The 21,046-nt window shown below is 28.9% G+C and overlaps 1 protein-coding gene across 1 annotated transcript; it reads right to left on the bottom strand.

Moving 5' to 3' along the window:
• Positions 1–16,969: 16,969 nt before the first annotated feature.
• LOC149056491 (uncharacterized) lies at positions 16,970–18,808 on the bottom strand. Its single transcript, XM_089222131.1, has 5 exons — positions 18,768–18,808; positions 18,080–18,123; positions 17,372–17,531; positions 17,206–17,307; positions 16,970–17,063 (listed from the first exon to the last, which is right to left on the bottom strand). The coding sequence occupies exons 1-5, from the start codon at positions 18,806–18,808 to the stop codon at positions 16,970–16,972; spliced, it is 441 nt and encodes a 146-aa protein (XP_089078257.1).
• Between the last annotated feature and the right edge of the window lie 2,238 nt (positions 18,809–21,046).

The following is a 21,046-nucleotide window of genomic DNA, read 5'->3' as shown; positions in this document are numbered from 1 at the left end:
CTCAGTATCCTCAACCCCAATTTCCTCTGCTCCACAACTCAACTTACAATCGATCTTCACCTTACTTACTAACCTCCTCTCTGCACTATCTAACAACCAGGACCCAAAATCCCTTATTGAGACCAACATTAAATCATTTATGTCCATTCTCACGCCCCAAAATGAATAATTTAAACATAAACTTAACTGTAACATCTCGCACGGGGCCATACCCAGATTCGGCGTGGAGTGCACATTGACGAGGCTAGCATAGGTCGCCAACCCACAGCCGAGATTCGGAAACCGGAGCATATGGGATTTTTTTTTACATATAAAATGAATAAGTGACTCGGAAAAGGGGAAAAAGTTAAAAAAAAAAAAAAACATAGATATGGGGAGTGATTATTTAAAGTATATTAGGAATAAAATTTTAATTTATGACCAAGAAAAGCCATACGGCACAAAAACTTGGCCGCCACTGAAGGTCACCGATCAGATACAATAGATCAATATAAAATATAAATACATAATAGAATAAAATATGGAATTTGACTGTATGTCAATTTCAAGCATGGCTCCGGATATCGGTCACCAGCGTATAAATAAATCAATAATAACATATCCACATAAAACATAGTATACGTATACGGATCATCAGAATATTATAATATATAATTTCAAAGAACACCAAAGGTGTCAAAACCTATTTAATTTTTATTAATACAAATTCACCGGCCAAGGTGTGGGTGTGTGTGTGTTGTATTCACAACATTAATAAAATTATACTACCATCATTGTTCAGGGCCGTTGAGCGTCGTCCCGAAGACGCACTCGGCGACTTTCTTCTTCTTTACTCCGACATGCTGTGGTCCGTAGAAGCGAAGAAAATATACTAATACGAAATGGCCGTGACCGGGCGGGTTGTTCACCGGACAGCGTTGCATAATAATGTTGCGTAATAATCATCAAATATGTTTGGCCGGTGAACTTTACATTTTTACATTATTATTACCTATGCCGTTAATGAGGTGTTAATAATACGATACAGTGTCGGCCAGTTATCCGAACCACGGGTACTAGGTAAGTATACGTGACAGTGTGTGTGTGTTGTTTGGTGTTACCTATGAGCGGAGGCAAGAGGGGACCGTGGGACGGAGAGCATTATCGCATCATGGTTCATAATAATTAATAAATGACAAATATAATTTCGATCGTTACATAACAAACTACGTTCCTTAGCACTCCAACTGAAAACCGACATTATTTTACTTAAAGAAACACGCCTATCCCCATCTATCAAACTTCACATTCCCAACTATTTCACGTACAGAAATGACCTATCACTTGTCCGCGGTTCACCTACGTACGGAGGTACGGCTGCCCTCATCCATCGACGCGTTGTTCACCAACAAGTCGCATTAAATACATCCATTCAATCGTCCTCTGTCCTTATCCAACTAGATGACCACGATGTACTCATCTCAGCTGTCTACAAACCACCCAGCTCCAGTCTCACGACCAACGACCTAGACCTGATGACTAAGAGCGCCGAATGGCAAATCTCGGCAGGTGATTTTAACGCCAAACATCCCTTGTGGCACAGTCATTCGACAAACGCTGCCGGACGAGTCCTTTTTGATCATGCCCAACTATCTGACTATTCCATCACTGCTCTATCAACCCCCACATACTGTCCAACAAACGCCAGACTCAGACCTGACGTACTCGACATCGCTCTCGTACAATCTCAACGAACTTTCCTTAGACCACAACCTTATCCTTCTAAAGACCTTATGTTCTCCAATATCTACTTCCCCTCCAGCTACCAACCGCTTCATTAACTGGACTAAATACAAAATAATCCTTACTAACCTACCAAACTTATCTACTTAACCGATCAATGACAGTCATTTAATTGACAAGGCAATCGATTATCTGACCAAAAACATACAGCACGCAATTGAAGCTAGCGTATTCACACCCAAAACTAAAAACTATTCACTCTTACAACCAAACTACATTAAAAACGAAATAACTTAAAAGAACAAACTACGCCGCCAATGGCAAAATAACCGTGACCCGACCATTAAACGTAAACATAACGCCAAAATCTCACTCATCCGTACCTTACTTGAAACTCACAAAACCGACCAATGGGACATCTTTCCTCACTCGACCCCAACGACGGATCCACATACAAACTTATAAAATGACTCCTCCACAAGTGTCCAGCTTCCCACCCACTGATGGGCCCAAATGGTCTAGTTTTCTCATCCAATGATCGTGCTGAACTAATAGCCGATTCTCTCAAAAACCAATTCAAAACTAACCCAGGCCCCGACTTACCAGAAGTAACGGATCACTACCACTCACTAAAAAACCTCGACATAACTAACTCTAACCTATTCACTACCACAGGCACCATACAAAATCTCATCAGCAATCTTCGCAAAAAGAAAACCCCTGGTGACGATCTCATAACCTTTTTTTTTTCTTATGAATCGGCAATACACTCACCACCCGGAAGCGCCGTTAAGCAATGCTTCAGGTGGTGAGTCGCCATCGTTTATTTAAAAAACAATCATACAACTTATATTGGGGAGCGGAAGGGACAATCCCCCAACCGCAGCCCCTTACAGATTATTTACATAATAATGGGCGTGAAAGGGACAATCCCCCTTCCAGGGCCCCGGCAATTACAAAATAACGCATAACACAAATACGGCGCGGCACCGCTGAATCGGTTAGGTTAGGACCTAACCTAACCTAACCTAACTCTATACCTGTCCTACATCAATGACATACAAACAACTCCAAAAGCCTACCTCTCACTCTTCGCCGATGATACTGTTTTCTTCACCTTTAATAAAAATCCCAGGTGTGCGGCTATACAATTACAGCACCCACTCAACCTAGCAGCCGCCTGGTTCCACCGATGGCGTATTAAAATAAATCCAACCAAAACTGTTGGCATCATATTTGGTCGCTCTAACACAACTAACCTACCACCTCTACTACTTGACAATCACACTGTTAACTGGTCCATACAAGCAATATACCTAGGCGTTACAATTGGGCGCAAACTAAACTTCGGTCAGCACGTCCAAAATATCATCAAAAAAGCCACTCGTACCCGCGGTATACTCTACCCCATACTAAACCTTAAATGACCCATTCCACTAACAACCAAACTTAAGGTACTCAAACTATACGTCTCCCCCGTTCTTACCTATGCTGGCCCCTCCTACCTTTCATCTGTCCCTCTCACTGGAAGCGTATCGAATCCTTCCGAACTATTGGTTTACGTACAATAACAGGTATGCCCACTATCGTTAAAAATTCGGTTCTTCTCAAATCTGCCAACTTCAAATCCATCCAAACCTCTATTCAGTATCAATCCAAATCAATGTTTTACAAAAGTTTCTTCTCAGATCACGACCATATTCGACTTCTAGGAAAAATCCATACCCCTCCAACTATCAAAGGAAAACCCAAACCCATACCCATTTACGTGGATCAATCAACAAAACTATTATCCATCCAAATTCCATCCACTAGTAAAGGCGCAAGCCTGGTATAGTTAGCCACCCCAACAAAGCAAAGCAAAGAGGACGTTCATTCCAATTCCATACCTCAACACTTCAACAACTGAACAATCACTTATGAACAACTGGAATCATTCGGAAACTCAAGTTAACGACGATCATCAGCCACGACGGACAACGTTCAAACCGTTATCCGCTGACTGCCGATCACCTAGTGAACACATTGCCGGCAACCAAGATTACGACCCACTCAGCGATTCACGCCGCACGGACGAATCACGACTGTTTTCTACCGGAGACCGGTACGGCCGGCCCCGTCAATGATACCATCGCCAAGCGTCAACAGTGAGCGTACGGATTGCCTACCGGCCGAGCATCCGGCGCTACGCTTATTCTGACCGCTCAAGGTTAATGGGTTGTCGAATACGCTGGAACACTCGATACGATCGGATTTATCCCGGAGGACAACGCGGATACCATCAACCAGGCGGGAACGACGATCGACCAGGACAACAGTCCGAAGCCCCGGATCCATCCGATAGATTCCGCGTGTCAACCATCGCCATAAAAAACCACGAAAAATGAATATGTCTAGTGTATTAAATAAAATAATATATTATACTGTGACTGATTTTTGATAAAAAAATCTCATAATATTAATATCAATATTATAAAATGTGATAAGCCATAATAGAGGGGTCCAAGCACCACGTGTTTGTCGTTTCTTAATAACAATAAATTTCCATCAGTGTTGCTTATACCCTAAAAAAGGAGCTTGGCCCCTACACTGTTATCAATAAATGTCGATTATACTGAAAAATACCGGAAAATAAAAATCAATTATCTAATTACTAAATATTGTCATACAAACACTAGCGCTCGTATGCTCGATTGCTTTAACTGTCGGTTGTCCGGTAGTATACACCATGTCGCATAGCCCATTTGCCACGAATGAATATTCGCAGGAAAAATTCCAAATTATTCCAATATGGCGTTACAACACTATTATCACGAAATAATTTTGAATTTATACCGCCTTTCAAAATGCAATATTATGATCCAACTTTTGAAAGTAATATCATTGATTATAAATACTATAGTATTTTTTTAATACAAAGCAGATATAACATTATTGTATTTCATGGTATTTTTATTGTGTTTCATATTTCACTGTTCTTTGGTATGGAAACTTTACTTTCTATGTATATATATATATATATGGGTGATATATAGGTAATTTTAAAATATGTGCACAATAGGTGATCGCAATCATAACGAGATAAAATTGATCTAGTATAAAGTACAATAAAGATTGCTATGAATGACTTCATTAAAGATATAAATTACAGCTACATATACACTCATATACACCCAATTATTATGAAATAAAAGAGAAATATAATTGCTATAATTGTATATTATGTCAGTTTTACAGCAGTGGTGTGTTGCACAGTATTTAAGACTGTATTAACCAATTTTACATTTATTATTATTATTTACCATGAGTTCTAGTAATGTGTGTTTTCAATAAAATTACAAATACTCAACAGCTTATAATTTGAATAATCATATGCGAAAAAACATGCCAATATTGTATTTAAGGTATTAATGAAAGATTTAAATGGTGAAATATTAAATATCCACTCTTCAAATGACCATACTTACTCTTTGACAAAAAAATAAAGTTTTTATTATCTGGATTATACTCATTATTATTACCACATGTGTGTTAGTTGAATTAATTTACATGTTTAATTTATTTATTTTTATTAGGGTTAAGACTTCGACAACAAAGGTCATTAGACTGGGGGAACTGTAGGGGAAGGTACTGTAGGTTTTAAACACGTGGGTATTTTTGGCAGAATTTTGAATGAGCACCCGTAGGTTTCTGCCATGCCCGGTTGGGGGGCGGCGGCCTCACTCTCCAGACACCGCGAAATGCCCAAAGAGCGATGCCACCCGTGACCGAGGTTCGAACCGGCGACTGCGTGCATGGCAACAGACGCCTTAGTCCGCTCGACCACTCCACCCCCGACCTATTTTATTATAACTACTATTTATTTTATTACCATTATATTTATTACTTTACCTATTTAACAAATGTTACCAGAAACATGCTACTGATTAGAGAATATGTAAATCTTATATTATTTTGATTTTTTAATTTTATTCTGACAAATTATACAAATGTTATGAGCAACATGCTAAATATTTTTAATTTATAATATCTGTGAGCCAACAATTATGGATTTTAACTAGTTAGAAAGTTAATGTGTTTTACTCCAGTTAATTTGAAAAATATTATGTTAACAAACAACACTCAAACATAATTACCGAAGTTATTTGTATATATTATATTTAAAATAATTTTTTAAGTCTTAAGAAATAAGTATGTAACATTAAAAATGTATTCACAATTTACAATTTTTTTTGATGCATATTAAATTATTAACTTGTACGTTAATACGTTATACATTTTACAGTGATAAGATAATATTTTGTGATAATAGTGTTGTAACGCAATATTAGAATAATTTGGAATAATTCCAGTGAAGATCCATTCGTCATTTGCCTTATACCAGTCGATAATCTATTATAGTTAAATATTAACCTTAAACTACGTGTTCATAATGTTTAATTCTATGCGTTGACTGATAGTAGACATAAAAGTATGAATATGTTATAACTAAGAACTCTGTATCATATAAAGTTCAAATGATTTTTTATCTGTATTACTATGTTTTGGAATTTATATTCTACCACAAAACTTGAAAATTCATTCCAAACATTTCAAATAAATCACATAATTTTCCACTTTAATTATAACATTTGATGAATATTTTATAATTACAAAATATATTATACACTTTTTAATTATTATCGGTTATTCTCTGTCTTTAATAGTCAAAAGTAAGTTGATTTAATTTTAAATAATTATTTAATTTTACACGATTTATAATATGCATCTTAATTATGTTTAAAGTTTAATCTTATGTTTATATTATACGCATCATGATTTAAAAAGTAGTGTGATTTTATTTTTTAATCATTTGTTTCAATTCTCCAAGTTTTTTAGAAGAAAAAACTGTTAGTTATAATCTATTATAATTAAATATTAACCTTAAACTACGTGTTAATAATGTTTAATTCTATGCATTGCCTGATAGTAGACATATAAGTATGAATATATGTTATAACTAAAAACTCTATTTCAAATAAAGTTTAAATAATTTTTTTTCCCTAATAACTATGTTTCGACATTTATATTCTACAGAAAAAATTAAAAATTCATTGCAAAATATTCAAATAAATCACTTGATTTTTTTAAATTATTAAATATATTTTACACTTATTAATGATTATTCGGTATTCTCTGTCTAAATAGCGGCACGTAAGATGATTTAATTTTAAATAATTATTTAATTTTACACGATTTATAATATACATCTTAAATATATTTAAAGCTTAATCTTATGTTTATATAATATTCAACATAATTCAGATGAGAAGTTTGATTTTTTTTTTTAATAATTTTATTCAATTTTCCTATCAAAAAAAAAAAAAAAGGCAATTAGTTTTAATCTATTATAATTCAATATTAACCTTAAACTACGTATTTATAATGTTTAATTGTATGCATGACCTGATAGAAAACATATAAGTATGATGATCTTATAACTAAGAAATCTATATCAAATAAAGTTCAAATGATTTTTTACCTGTATTAGGTACTATGTTTTGAAATTTATGTTCTACCGAAAACCTTACAAACTCATTGCAACCATTTCAAATAAATCATTTGATTTTCCATTTTAATTATAAAATTTGATCAATATTTTATAATTATAAAATATATTATACACTTATTAATTATTATCGGGCATTCTTTGTTTATAATAGAGGAAAGTAAGTTGATTTAATTTTAAATAATTAATTAATTTTACACGATTTAAAATGTGCAAATAAGTTTATCCTTATGTTTATATAATATTCAACATAATTTAGATAAGCAGTGCAATTTAATTTTTTAATTATCTGCATTCAATTTTCTAATTTAAAAAAAAAACCTCTTAGTTAAAATAATCTATTATAATTAAATATTAACCTTAACTACGTATTTATAATGTTTATTTCTATGCATGGCCTGATAGTAGACATAAAATTATGAATATGTTATAACTAAAAACTCTATAATTTCAAATAAAGTTCAAATGATTTTTCTACCCTAATTTTTATGTTTCAAAATTTATATTCTACCGAAAATCTTGAAAATTTATTGCAAAAATTTTAAATAAATCACATGAATTTCTACTTTAATCATAAAATATTATGCATATTTTATAATTATTAAACATATTATACACTTAATAATTATTATCGGGTATTCTCTGTCTATAATAGAGAAATGTAAGATGATTTAATTTTAAATAATTATTTAATTTTACACGGTTTAAAATGTCCATCTTAAATATATATAAAAATTAATCTTATGTTTATATAATATTCAACATAATTTAGATACAAAGTATGATTTAAATTTTTTGAATATCTGCATTCAATTTTCCGATTTAAAAAAAAAAAAATAATTAGTTGTAATCTATCATAATTAAATATTAACTTTAAACTACGTGTTTATAATGTTTAATTCTATACATAGCCTGATAGTAGATATAAGTAGTATAGGGGGCACTTGAGCACACTTTTCCTAAAAATATCAGTAAAAGATCACAAGATTGATTTTAATCAGAAAATCATCACAAACAGTAAACTTTATCAGAAAAGCTCGCTTAATCAGAAATAGAACACAAAATGAAATAAAACATAAAAAGATCAGTAAACTGTAATTAAACATAAAAAGATCAGTAAACTGTAATTAAACATAAAAAGATCAGTAAAATGTAATTAATCATAAAAAGATCAGTAAAATTAATTAAATCACAAATAGATCACAAAATTGAAATGCAATAATAATTAAAATATTTTTCATAGAACTTATGATATTAATAATTGAAAATTGAAATGCAATATAGAATTATTTAAATTAAATATCCCACATTCATTTAACCAGGGTTTTTCAGGTAATTCATTTATCATGAAACAACCTCTAAATTTTTTTATATTATTTCCAAATTTTAGTATATAAAAATTATTTAACGGTTCAATATTTATATTTTCTATTTTACTCAAAAAAGTTGTATAACATCCTGGATAATTTTTAATGTTTTTTCTAAATGTTGATATACCGAAATTAATCATTTTTTCAATTTTTTTTTTTTTATTTGTCTTCAATCCAGAACCTTTATTTTTTTCCATTTCTTTATTGTGTCGAATTATTTCCTCTTCTATTTTTTCTTATGTTTACTATCTTTATAACTATCATACAATGCAATTAAAAATAGAGTAGCTACTGCTGCAGCTTCTAGATAATGTAAAATGAATGGTAAAAATCCACCTTTAATTTGCTTCGATGTAATCTCCAACCTTACTCCAGAATTTTTTTTCTCGGCATTTTTTAATTTATCTATTTGATTTTGATCTAAACAATATTTATTTTCTCCTTTATATATTTTATCACTAGCAATATCAATTGTTACATTAGAATTTTTTTTATGAGCTTCAGCCAACTTTTTTTTATGGTTTTCAGTTAATTTAAAATGCATTTTATTATACAAAATATTTATTTAAAAAATATTAAATTTTATTCAAATATTAAATTCATTCCTATTTTTTTTTTTTTTTTCATTACATTTGCAGTTGTCAAAGCAGCAATTTTTTCATTCAAAGAACTATCAGAAGCATAAAATCTTTCCATTGCTTTTTGTTGTAAATTTTTATCAGCGACATGTCTTGTTTTAGTATCTTTATGATCTTTATAAAAATAATCATGTTCTCTTGCATATTCGTCTAACTTGTTAATCGGGGGAATATTTTCATCTAAATTTGTAAATGGTCTTATATAATTATATCCAGGTCAATGTATCGGAGGTAATTGTGAACAATTTAAAAAATCATTAAAAAACCCTGAACCTTTTATAATATCCTTTGGTAAATATGAAATATACGACATTAAATATTCTACACCTTTAACGGGAATATCAATTATCTTTTCTATTTTTTTAATACAAACATTAAGAATTTCAAGTTTTTCATCATGAAAAGTGTTTTTTCCCGATCTTTCTGCAGATGATATAACATGTAGTCTGTCAATTAATTGTTTAATATTATATTCTAACTTATTTGTTGTTTCTTTTGGTAAATTTAACAAAGATTGTAGTAAATATTCAACACCTTTTTTGGGAGTATCAATCAGTGTTTCCATGTTTCGTTTAAACAAATGAACAATACCAAGTTTTTCATTATGAAAACCATAATTTCCCGCTATTTCCTCAGCTAATATAAAATATAGTCTGTCAATTATTTTTATTATATTATCGATATAAATAAATTCAATAGGATTATTTGTATATTTTATTAAACCTTCTCCTTTGGGTAAACTTTGTGATTCTTTCAGTGTTGGTCATTTATCTTTTTTTGATGTTGTTGGTTTATTTTCTTTAGTTTTTGTTGTTGTTGTTAGTTAAATTTTTTCCCAAATAGGTTTAATCATTTCATTATATTTAGCACTTCCACTTGATTTAGGTTTTCCTGTGTTAATATCATTATTTTGGTATATTGAATTTGTTTCAATTAATATTTTTCATAATTTTCAAAATCTTCTTTTGTATAAAATTCTGCTTTTGTAACATCTGTATGAGTTAATAATCTCCACATACCTGGGGTTAGTATATGTTTTTTCCATTTAAAATTATATCATCAATTTCAAATATTATAGGGTATTTTCCGATCATGAATTCATCAGTTTTACTAATATGATATATTCTAAATGGATTAACACCTTTAGCTATTCATTTGGTAAAGTTGATAAATATTTTTGCGCATTTTCACCTAATATTATTATATGTTTAGGCATAAGAGATTCATTTGTTGTTATTCGTGGAGAACTTTTAGGTGTTTTCATAATATCTTGATCTTCTGTTAGTCGTAATAATTCTGGATTACGAGGTTTATAAGGAGTTGTATAAGTAGGTTTATAAGGAGTAGGTATTATAATTTTTTGAATATCATTATCAGTTTTAATAGCAACCTCTTTAACATCATTAACAGATGATTCAACATTCGATAAGGCTTTTAATATTGGTTCATAATGTTTTACTTTTTCTTCTGATGTATACTTATCGTTTAAAACTGTTTTTCTATAGTTATTTTGTAAATTTTTTTTAAGATTAATTATTTTTTAGATTTCTTTTGGTGTATATTCAACGTGTGCCTGAATTTGACTGATTAAAACAATTACAACAGTTAAATTATTTCTTATTGTTTTTATATCTACTGAAGTATAACTTTGTGTTAAATAAATAACACTAATATTCTTTGATCTCGATCTTATAAAATATTCCATTATCAACTTTTGATCTTCTAAAAGAAAATCATCAATAACCACTACACTATTAGGTTCACAATATTATCAACAGATATTATATCACCATCAGAAAAATGAATGTTTATAGAAGATATTCCTTCAAATATTTTTTTTAATTTTTTATAAACTGGATTATCAATATTTTTTGTAAAAATATATAGATTTTTATATGGAATCCAATAACTTATAATCATATTATACAACAAAGTTGTTTTCCCACAGCCAGATGCTCCTACCACTAAAACTCGTGAAGGTATTTCAAATAAAGATTTTTCTTTACTATCATCTTCAATATATTTTTTTACCATTAATTTATCCATTTATATAAAAAATATATATATATTTGCTATTATAAATAATAATGTATAATATTTTTAAAAAATGCGATCAATATATTGAAAGATCTCAATATAAAACTTTTTTACCTGTGAATAATTCACAATTAAATACACCTAATAAAACTACAATTTTTAGAATATATAATATGGATGATTTTCTGAGCATTAAAGATGCAAAGTTTTATATTTATGGTAGATATTTGCAAAAAGATGGAAAAGATTATCCTAAAGAATCAAAAATACAACTAATTGATAATTTTCCTGCATTTTTATTTACTAGAATTGAAGTTAAAAAACATGGTAAAGTCTTGGATGAAATCGAAAATCCAGGAGTTGCTAGTACAATTAAAAGCGTGTTTGATTTTTCTGTGGATCCAAACGGACTAATTATAAACTCAGGATTTTCAAGCAAATATAAAGGTGGAGGTCGTTTTAATGTTATGGGTAAATTATCACAATTCGGATTAGGATGGTTTAAAGACCAAATATATCCTGTTTTCCAAGGTGATATGGAAATGATTTTTACGAGAAATACAGATGATGATGCATTGTTAAAAAAAGTTGTTATAGGAACAGAAAATGGAAAAATTATTATTGATGAATTTACACTTAGAATTCCAATTTTAGATTTCAATCCTATGTATAAAGTTTTATTGTTAAATGATTTAAAAACAATTTATCAAGAAAAAAAAATATTTTTAATTTTAAATCATGGCAATGTATTGAAGAAAGAAATATATCAGGAAAAACTATAAAACTCGATTTAACAACTCAATATCGACGTCCTTTATTTCCAGTCCTTTGTTTGCCGGTGTGGTATTTCAAACAAACAAGTTAAATACTCAAGAACATGATCCTTGTGAATTTGATCATTGTAATGTGAAAAATTTTAGGTTTGAAATAAATGGAAGACGTTATCCTGAAGAAACTCAAGATCTAGATTTTAAGAATGAAAAATATTGTGAGGCTTATGATAGTTTGATGGATTATAAAAAAACTTTTCATAAAACTCATCAAGAACTTCCTTTGATGTATAATGATCCAAACGATTTTAAAACATTTAGAACAATATATCTTGTAAACATGACTAGACAACCAACAAATATTTCTGCAACTAAACAAAATATTATTTTACATGTGGATTTCAATGAAGATTTACCTAAAAGTACAATTTGCTATGTATTTTTCGTTAGAAATGATGAATTTTTATTTGATATTGAAAAAGGAACAATTGAAGAATCTTTTACTAATTAAATTAGATAATAGTTTTACACTTCTTTTAAGAGAATTATTTTCATGTCTTCCTGACAACAATAATAGTACTCCACCTCTTTCTGGAATAAATTTTTGTGTTTTCAATAGAAATATTTCTATTGAAAAATAATTTTAATATTTATTTTGTTTTTTTTAGTAGGAAATGAGGGGTGGGTGGGTCCAATACACCCAGCCCTTTCTTTCTATTGTAAAATAATTTTAATATTTATTTTGTTTTTCTTCAATTAGATCAAGATAAACAATAAAATCATCACCAAAATTAACAATATCACCATTTTGATCAAGAATATATATATATTTATCTTTTGAATTGTTCTTACATTTACTTGTCTGTACATTATTGGATTACATCTTATAAAAAGATTATTTGAATCATAATAAAAAACAAACAAAAGTTCCTCTTCGATAACTTTTTCATCAATAGATGAAACAGATTTTTCAATTATGTTGCAATGTACTTCTAATAATTGTTTATTTATATTATTATCTAATTTTTCAGAATCTCCTACATGTTTATATAAAAAATTATTATCAATCCCTAAACTTAATTATAAATTTTCGTCTATCAAACAAGTATTTTTTGAAGTTAATTTAATAAAATTATTATCATTTTGTAATTTGATATTTGAAGATAATAAACTATTCAATTGATCAATTGAATAGTTACCTTCAATTTCAGTTTTATATATTTTATCAGATTTTTTTGTTTGGGTAAAAATAACACCGTTTATATTTTTTTTTAAAAATTGGTTTTGATCCTGTTATTGTATATTCAATATCAGGACCTAGTTTCCATGAACCAGACCATACCTTATTTATAGGAATTAAATATCCCATATAATCAAAACCTAAACAATTCGATAAATATTCATCAAAACTTAGACCGATTGAGGCTGTAATATTTAAAAAACCATCAATTAATTCAAGATTTATTTTAGGAAAATCATAACAATTCATTAAATTTTCAATTTCATTTATTGTGTATATTCCTATTGGAATTTCACTCTGGTATTTTACCATTTCTACCTAATCTAAGTGTACATTTTTTATCTATATTTATATATTTTTCTTCTGAAGTAGGACAATACATTAAAGTATTAACAACTAATGAAAAATCAAATTCTTTATTTTCAAATCCTAAATTTTTTTTAAATTTTTCATCTAATTTATAATAACAAGGAGATTCAATTTGAATTTTATTATTATTATAAGATAAGAATTCCGGTTCAATTAATTTATTTAAATATGAAATGCTATATATACCTTTTTTTATATATATTTCTCTATGTTCAATTTCTATTTTACAATCTGATTCAATATTAATCAAATTTAAACTTTTTAAATACATTGATTCGAGACCTATTTTGAATTTATTATTATCATTGAATTCTGGTTGTGGTAAATGAATATAACCATTTTTTTATTTTTATAAATACCATTTATAAAAGTTTATATATTTTTTTTTCTAATTTATTCAAAATCAATCAAATGCATTGATTTTCCTTTGTTTAATTTTTTCATTCCTTTATAAATAAGATTATATTTTGTTTTCGAATTTTTATATAACGATATATTTTCATCTATCATTTCATCATTATCTAAATATCTATTTGGTAAAAATACTCTAATTTTATTATCTAATACAACAGTTATTGTTTTACCATCCTCTGTATCAAAATATTCGTAAGAAGTCACCTCATATTTTTTTCCTTGTTCTAATGTATCTAATTTTACAAAATCATATTTTGTGTTACCGCATTTATTTAAAGATGCTTTAAAATTTTCCATTTCTATTATTTATAATAATAGAAATATATATTTTTTTTTATCGCGTATTTAAAACATACATTTAAGCAAAACAACATAACTACGTAAATCAATTAATTATCTTTACGTCGATGTTTAGCATTTTTACGTTGACGTTTAGCATGTTCACGTCGACGTTTAACATATTTAATATTTTCAAACAACGGTGTTTGCAAAACGATAAGTGTTTGCGAAACGGTAAGTGTTTGCAAAACGGTAGGTGTTAAGTGTTATGTGTTAGATGTTAAGTGTTAGGTGTTGATATTTTATTAATTATAATATATATATATATATATATATATATATTATCATCATTTGTGTAGCTAGACTGATTTTTTTTTTTAACATCCGTTATTGCAGTGTTATCTAATATATAGGGTGACAATAATACTTATTGTATACATTTACAGGATGTTATCATTTGTCGAATACCAATTTTATTATTTAAATAGTGTGTTTTATACTATTACACATGCCTGAGTAGTGTGGCTCAGTGGGTAAGGCGTTAGGCTTTGAATGCATTCATAGTAGGTTCGATACTGGCTGGGGGAATTTAGCCTTGTAATTACAGCGCTACAGACAATGTGTGGTTTGTTCGTTAAGTAGTGATACTTGGCGAGTTGAAATCGCTGTGGTGTCGCCTGTGATATCATTACTAATGTTCTCCTCACTGGTCCCTGAAGTCTACAAATAACACCTTCCTCACTGTGTTGTGCTACGATGAAGGCTCTTATCTACAACATGTAGCCCCCCAGTTGTACAGGTGATTGGAAAAAAATAAAATTAAAAAAATTAAAAAAGTGTGAGGAAAGCTGGTCAACTCAAACGTCTGTACAACTGGGCGGGGGGGCTACTTATGCAAATTTTTTGCATTTTCTTCAATTTAAAATATTTTATTATTATTATTATTAAGTTTGATAATTCATTTAAGAGGCCGTCGTGGTAAAAGTGAAAAACATACAACGCTCAAGAGATGGCGTTGTATTCCGTATCGCCGCCGTCGTGGCTGGCCGTAACCACGCCCAACATCTACGCGCCGCGGCGCGTGTGTTATAATCGCGGGAGCGGTACATTATTATATCACGGACTGTCGTTATAGACGTTTCGCGTCAATGTAGTTGACCGTTGCGTAAATTTTCATCCAAGTATTTTTTACTATGTACTAGCTAGGTACGTGGCTCCTAGTTCACGAGTCACGAGTCGCGACCTATTTATTAATTAAAGCCCCTGCTTACTTAAGAATATTAATCAATAAATAAAGCATACAAATAATAATACACCAAAACTTGATTTGTATTTCTAACCCAATTACTTTTTAAAATACATGTAATAACATGTAGTAACAATAATTTCATTACGATTAAATAGGTTTTTTTAGTAACTGTGTCACGTTTTTTACGTTATTACTTATTAGTGACCTGAAGTACTTATCGTACGATATTTTCATCTCCAATATATTAGTATAACGTTTTAAATATTTTTATTAGTATAAAATACATACCTGTTTACTTATTTTATTTTTAAACTTAATATAGGAAGTTGAGTGTTATACATAACATATTATATGAAATAAATAGAATAATACTTTAATTTTTTGTATTATGTAATACAATAGCAATTTGCAGTAAAAAAACAATCTGTATACAAACATTACAAACTTATCATATTCATATGATCTATATAAATATAAATAATGTAGGTACTTACAAATGTAAAGAACACATTTAATTTATGTATAATAATTAATTGAAACATAACATTAATATATATTTAATAATTTATTAAACGGACGAACCCAATTACAATAATTATAATTTTATGATTTTTCAACTTCAAAATTACTTACAAATTTTCGCGTTTTCGACAGATTCCGTAACATTTTGAACTGTAAACGCTTATTAAAAAAAATTGTGACTTACGATTTTTAATTTTTTTTAGCTACAATATGAACAACTCATAAGGAACCGTGTATTAAATTTTCAAGTTTTTTTGGTCGTCCATTATTTTTTTACTGACACTTCAAAAAAAAATTCTCAAAAAAATCGAAAATTTCAGTGGTCTATAAATAACTCAAAAAAAATCGAAAATGTTTGAAAATTAAACTGTATATAGATATCACTAACATTAACATTTGGTGAAAATTTCAAGTATTTACAGTGATTAGTTTTTGAATGACAACCATATAAAAATATCGATTTGGTCGAAAACGGGTTTTGCGTAAAAATTCCAGTTTTTCTGTCATTTTTTTTTGTTTTCCTCGATTTTTTTGAATACTGTTGGAAAATGTTCACTTTTGACCTCTATAATGCACCATGGATCTTCAATTTTACATCGGAAACCACCCCCAAAGTTTGAAATCGAAGCATTATTTCGACTAGTTATGCTGTACACAGACACAAAAAAAAAAACATACACATCATTGTAAAATCAATACATTCATCACTTCGTTCAGAATCTAAAAAAATGTATATGATGTATGTATTATATATAAAAATAAAAATTTATAGTAGATTTCATACAATAAAATGGCTATAAATTATTAAACTTTACCTTATTGTTTCCCTCGATGAGCATGGTGTTTGATTAACAGCTCCCAAGAAAAAAGGTGCCATAACAGATTCTATGGCCTCTGGATTGTGACTTAAAAATAATTACAATAAAATTGTATTATATAATTAAAAATCATACTAGCACATAGATTAAGTTTAATTATAATTTATTTTTAATTAATATTATAGTTATGGTATTATACATTTGAATAACAACCTAAAAATTATTACACTTAAAACTTTCCCTAATTATTTCCTTTGATGAACATGGTGGTTTATTGTCAGCACCTAAGTAACATGATTCTACAATAGGTTCTGCGATTTCTGGATTGGGACTTTGTTAACATAATTTTAGTGAATTGTATTAAATTAATAATAATAATATATAGGTACCTATACCTCTCAGTCTTATCACGAATTCCTAGAATATTCATCACTCGAGAACTCAGCGATTTTTTAACTGATAATTTTTTTGATGCGCAGCGACGAGTTTTTTTGTTGAGTTGATCCATTTTCACGTGAATAAATAATTTAAAAATATATAAACCGTAATAAAAATCTATCGAAAATGTATTAGTTACTAGTTTACTACTACCAATAATTACTGGCGTGAACAGTTAGACATGCAGGATGTCAATACTTGAATCCAATTATTTCAATATTTAATGTTTTATCATTAATAATTAAATAATTAAATAATTGTTATTTATTTAGAGACTTTCTGTTATGTTATCGACGACGTGAATAAGATAACACATAAAGACATATACGAATCAAATATATTACATATAAATTATAATTGACCTAAGTAGCTTAGTCCTATCGGCTATACAAATTATCATTCGCAGCATTTTTTTTTTTTGAAAATATATACATATCTATTACATAGATAGGTAGATACTTTTTATACACAAGTATAATTCTATAATTATATTTATCATAACCTAACCTACGTATTTTATACTGAAGATTATAGCATAAAATATTATTCATAAATAATATATAAATGAATCACTAATTGAAACAAAAATTATTAGGGTACGTTATAAAATAAAAATGCGTGGGCAGGTGGGTAAATTTTTTTAACTGCTCGTGCTCTCAAATTACCTTTGTGCGCCAATAGAGGAATATAATTACTACAATACTTGCACCTTACAAATACAATATAAAAAACAATGTAATACGTAATCTTGAAAAATATATTCGTATATTAAAAATATTATATAAATCGTTTAATGTTTCAGCAAATTTTGTTTGACAGACAATAACAAAATTGGCGTATATTATGTTGATTGAATGTTAATTAATATACAAAAACAATAATTTGTGTACTTAGTATTATGAAATATTACATATTTATTTATCCATCGTTGATAATTTTTTTCACAGCGTATGATTTTAAGTTTTTTTACATAATATACAGTTATACAGATTTAAATGTAAAACAATTCATATGAAATATCAAATATCCAATTTTATCGAATAGTTTATTACAGTTAAATGTTTGAATCGGACGTTTTCTCGCTGATTATTTATAGTTTTAAGATTTGGTTCCATTTTGCGTAAAATACGATAGTAATAGGAATACGAAAATTGGAAATGTAAAATAATATTATTCAATGACAAAATTATTATTTTCATATTGACAATTTGGCTATTTATAACCAGCGCGCGGCTGAGATAGATAACCAGTTTTGACCTATTGAGCGGTACCGCTGCTTATGAACGCGGGGTGGTGGCAGAAGTACTGCTCAAAATGCTGCCACTGTAGTCACTATACTCTATTCAGAATAACCTTGCCCACTTGATCGACGAAAACTCGTCGAGCTCGCGCATGTCTGTTGCCACAGACAGCGCTGATGTCGGCTGTGCCGCCGCCGCCGACGTGCTGCAGCTGTATACGTAGTGAACTATAATATCGCACGTCACTATATGCCACAAGTGGTTTACGCGTTCATTCCGTAACACATAAAAACACCGCGCGCTTTTTGATATTTGTTCTGTTTTTTGTAATACCGTTTTGTGAATTATCCACCCAAAATGGCAAGCAGTTCTGATGAGGATAATGCTGAATATGGCCCATCACCAATTAAAAAGCAAAAAAGTGGAAATTTTATAAGCCACACCAAAAAGGAAGAAACAACATTTTATGAAGTTGTCAATATTATTGACGAGGTCTTGTCCGCGGAGATTACAGATGATTTGATGATGACTATCACGGGAGAAACTTCAACTGAAACGGATTCAGATAGTGAATAAATTTTTTGTAAATATGAATTTAATTTTTGTAAATATGACTAATTTTTTGTAAATAACTGTTAAAATTTGTGTAAATATGACTAATTTTTGTAAATAACTGTTTATGTGTGTGTAATTTTTGTAAATATGACTTAAATTACTGAAAATAACTGTTGAAATATAATGATTTTTTTTAGAAATATGAGGAATTTTCCTAAATATGAAATTGTATTTATTTTTTAGTTTTAATTTCTTACTAAATTACATATATTTACATTATATATATATTACAAAATTATTATTTTCATATTGACAATTTGGCTATTTATAACCAGCGCGCGGCTGAGATAGATAACCAGTTTTGACCTATTGAGCGGTACCGCTGCTTATGAACGCGGGGTGGTGGTAGAAGTACTGTTCAAAATGCTGCCACTGTAGTCACTAGGGCAGCACATGACGACGGCGAATTCATGATTTTTTTGCCAAAAACATACTTTTTTATTTCCAATAGTACTCAGGCCTCATTGATCGTAAAAACATGATTTTAGTATCAAAATAATCACGATAAGTTGTACTTAAAAATCTTGTAACAGATTTTCGATACCTCAATTTGCTGATTTTATATAATTTTTTAAAAAAATTAAAATTTGTTACAAACTTCAAATGCAAATTAAATTGGTTAGAAAATATAAATCAAAAATCTGTTCCAAGATTTTTAAGTACAACTTCTCGTGATTATTTTGATACTAAAATCATGTTTCTACGATCAATGGGGCCTGAGTACTATTGGAAATAGAAAAGTATGTTTTTACGGTCGATTTTTTCCTACCGTGACGGCCTCTTAATATTTGATATTATCAAGTCGGAACAGCACATACATGTTTTATATACTTATCTACACTACATATTAAAAGTTTACCATCCACTTCATGTTTTTGATTCAAGTATAACTCCGATGCTATTTATGTTAGAATGTTCATGTTTTGATTAAACATTTTTAATTTTAATTCTCTATAAGTCCCCTCATAGTCTGATAGTCTAAAACCATTTCCAAAGATTTTTGAAAAAATTGTTGTAATATAAAATGAGCGATGAATTATTACAAACTATACATTGCCTTAAATGTAAAAAATAACAAACAATTTTAATCCTACAAAGATTCAAACAGTTAATGGTCGATGAAGAATTTCAACAAAATGTTTGGATTGTAAAACAAATAAAAGTAAATTTACAACATCACCTGAAATTGAACAACCCGTCACCAATAAATCTATAAATCAAAAAATTTCAAATAATACAGACAAATTTTTATTAGCTAATGAACTTCATAAACCAGCCAGATTAAGATTTCCTAAAAGAAGGATTATCACTAAAGGTATTGATGATCTATGGGCTGCTGATTTAGTTATAATGAGAAATTATCCAAATGAAAATGAAGGTTTTGTTATACAATTACTGTTATAGATACTTTTTCAAAATTTGTATGGGCATTAAAACTCAAAAATAAAGATGGTATTAGTGTTTCAAAAACATTTGAAAAAATAATAAAACAAGCTAAATCACAAAAACATCAACCGCCAAAATTACTACACGTTTTAAATAAACATTTTAAACAAACTTTGGAAAAATATAATATTCATATGTATCATACTCAAAACGAAGAAAAATCTTCAATTATTGAGTGATTTAATAGAACATTAAACGGAAAAATGAGAATATATTTTGAAGTTCAAAAATCTAAAAAATGGATTAAAATTTTACAATCTTTAATAGATGAATATAATTTCGATGATATACATAGATCTATTGGTATGAAACCTTGTGAAGTAAATAAAT

The sequence above is a fragment of the Diuraphis noxia genome, unplaced genomic scaffold (assembly GCF_037042655.1).
Source record: "Diuraphis noxia isolate RWA-SAM2 unplaced genomic scaffold, SU_Dnox_SAM2 contig0003, whole genome shotgun sequence".
In the NCBI taxonomy this organism is placed as follows: Eukaryota; Metazoa; Arthropoda; class Insecta; order Hemiptera; family Aphididae; genus Diuraphis; species Diuraphis noxia.
This window is presented reverse-complemented; position numbering and strand designations above follow the sequence as displayed.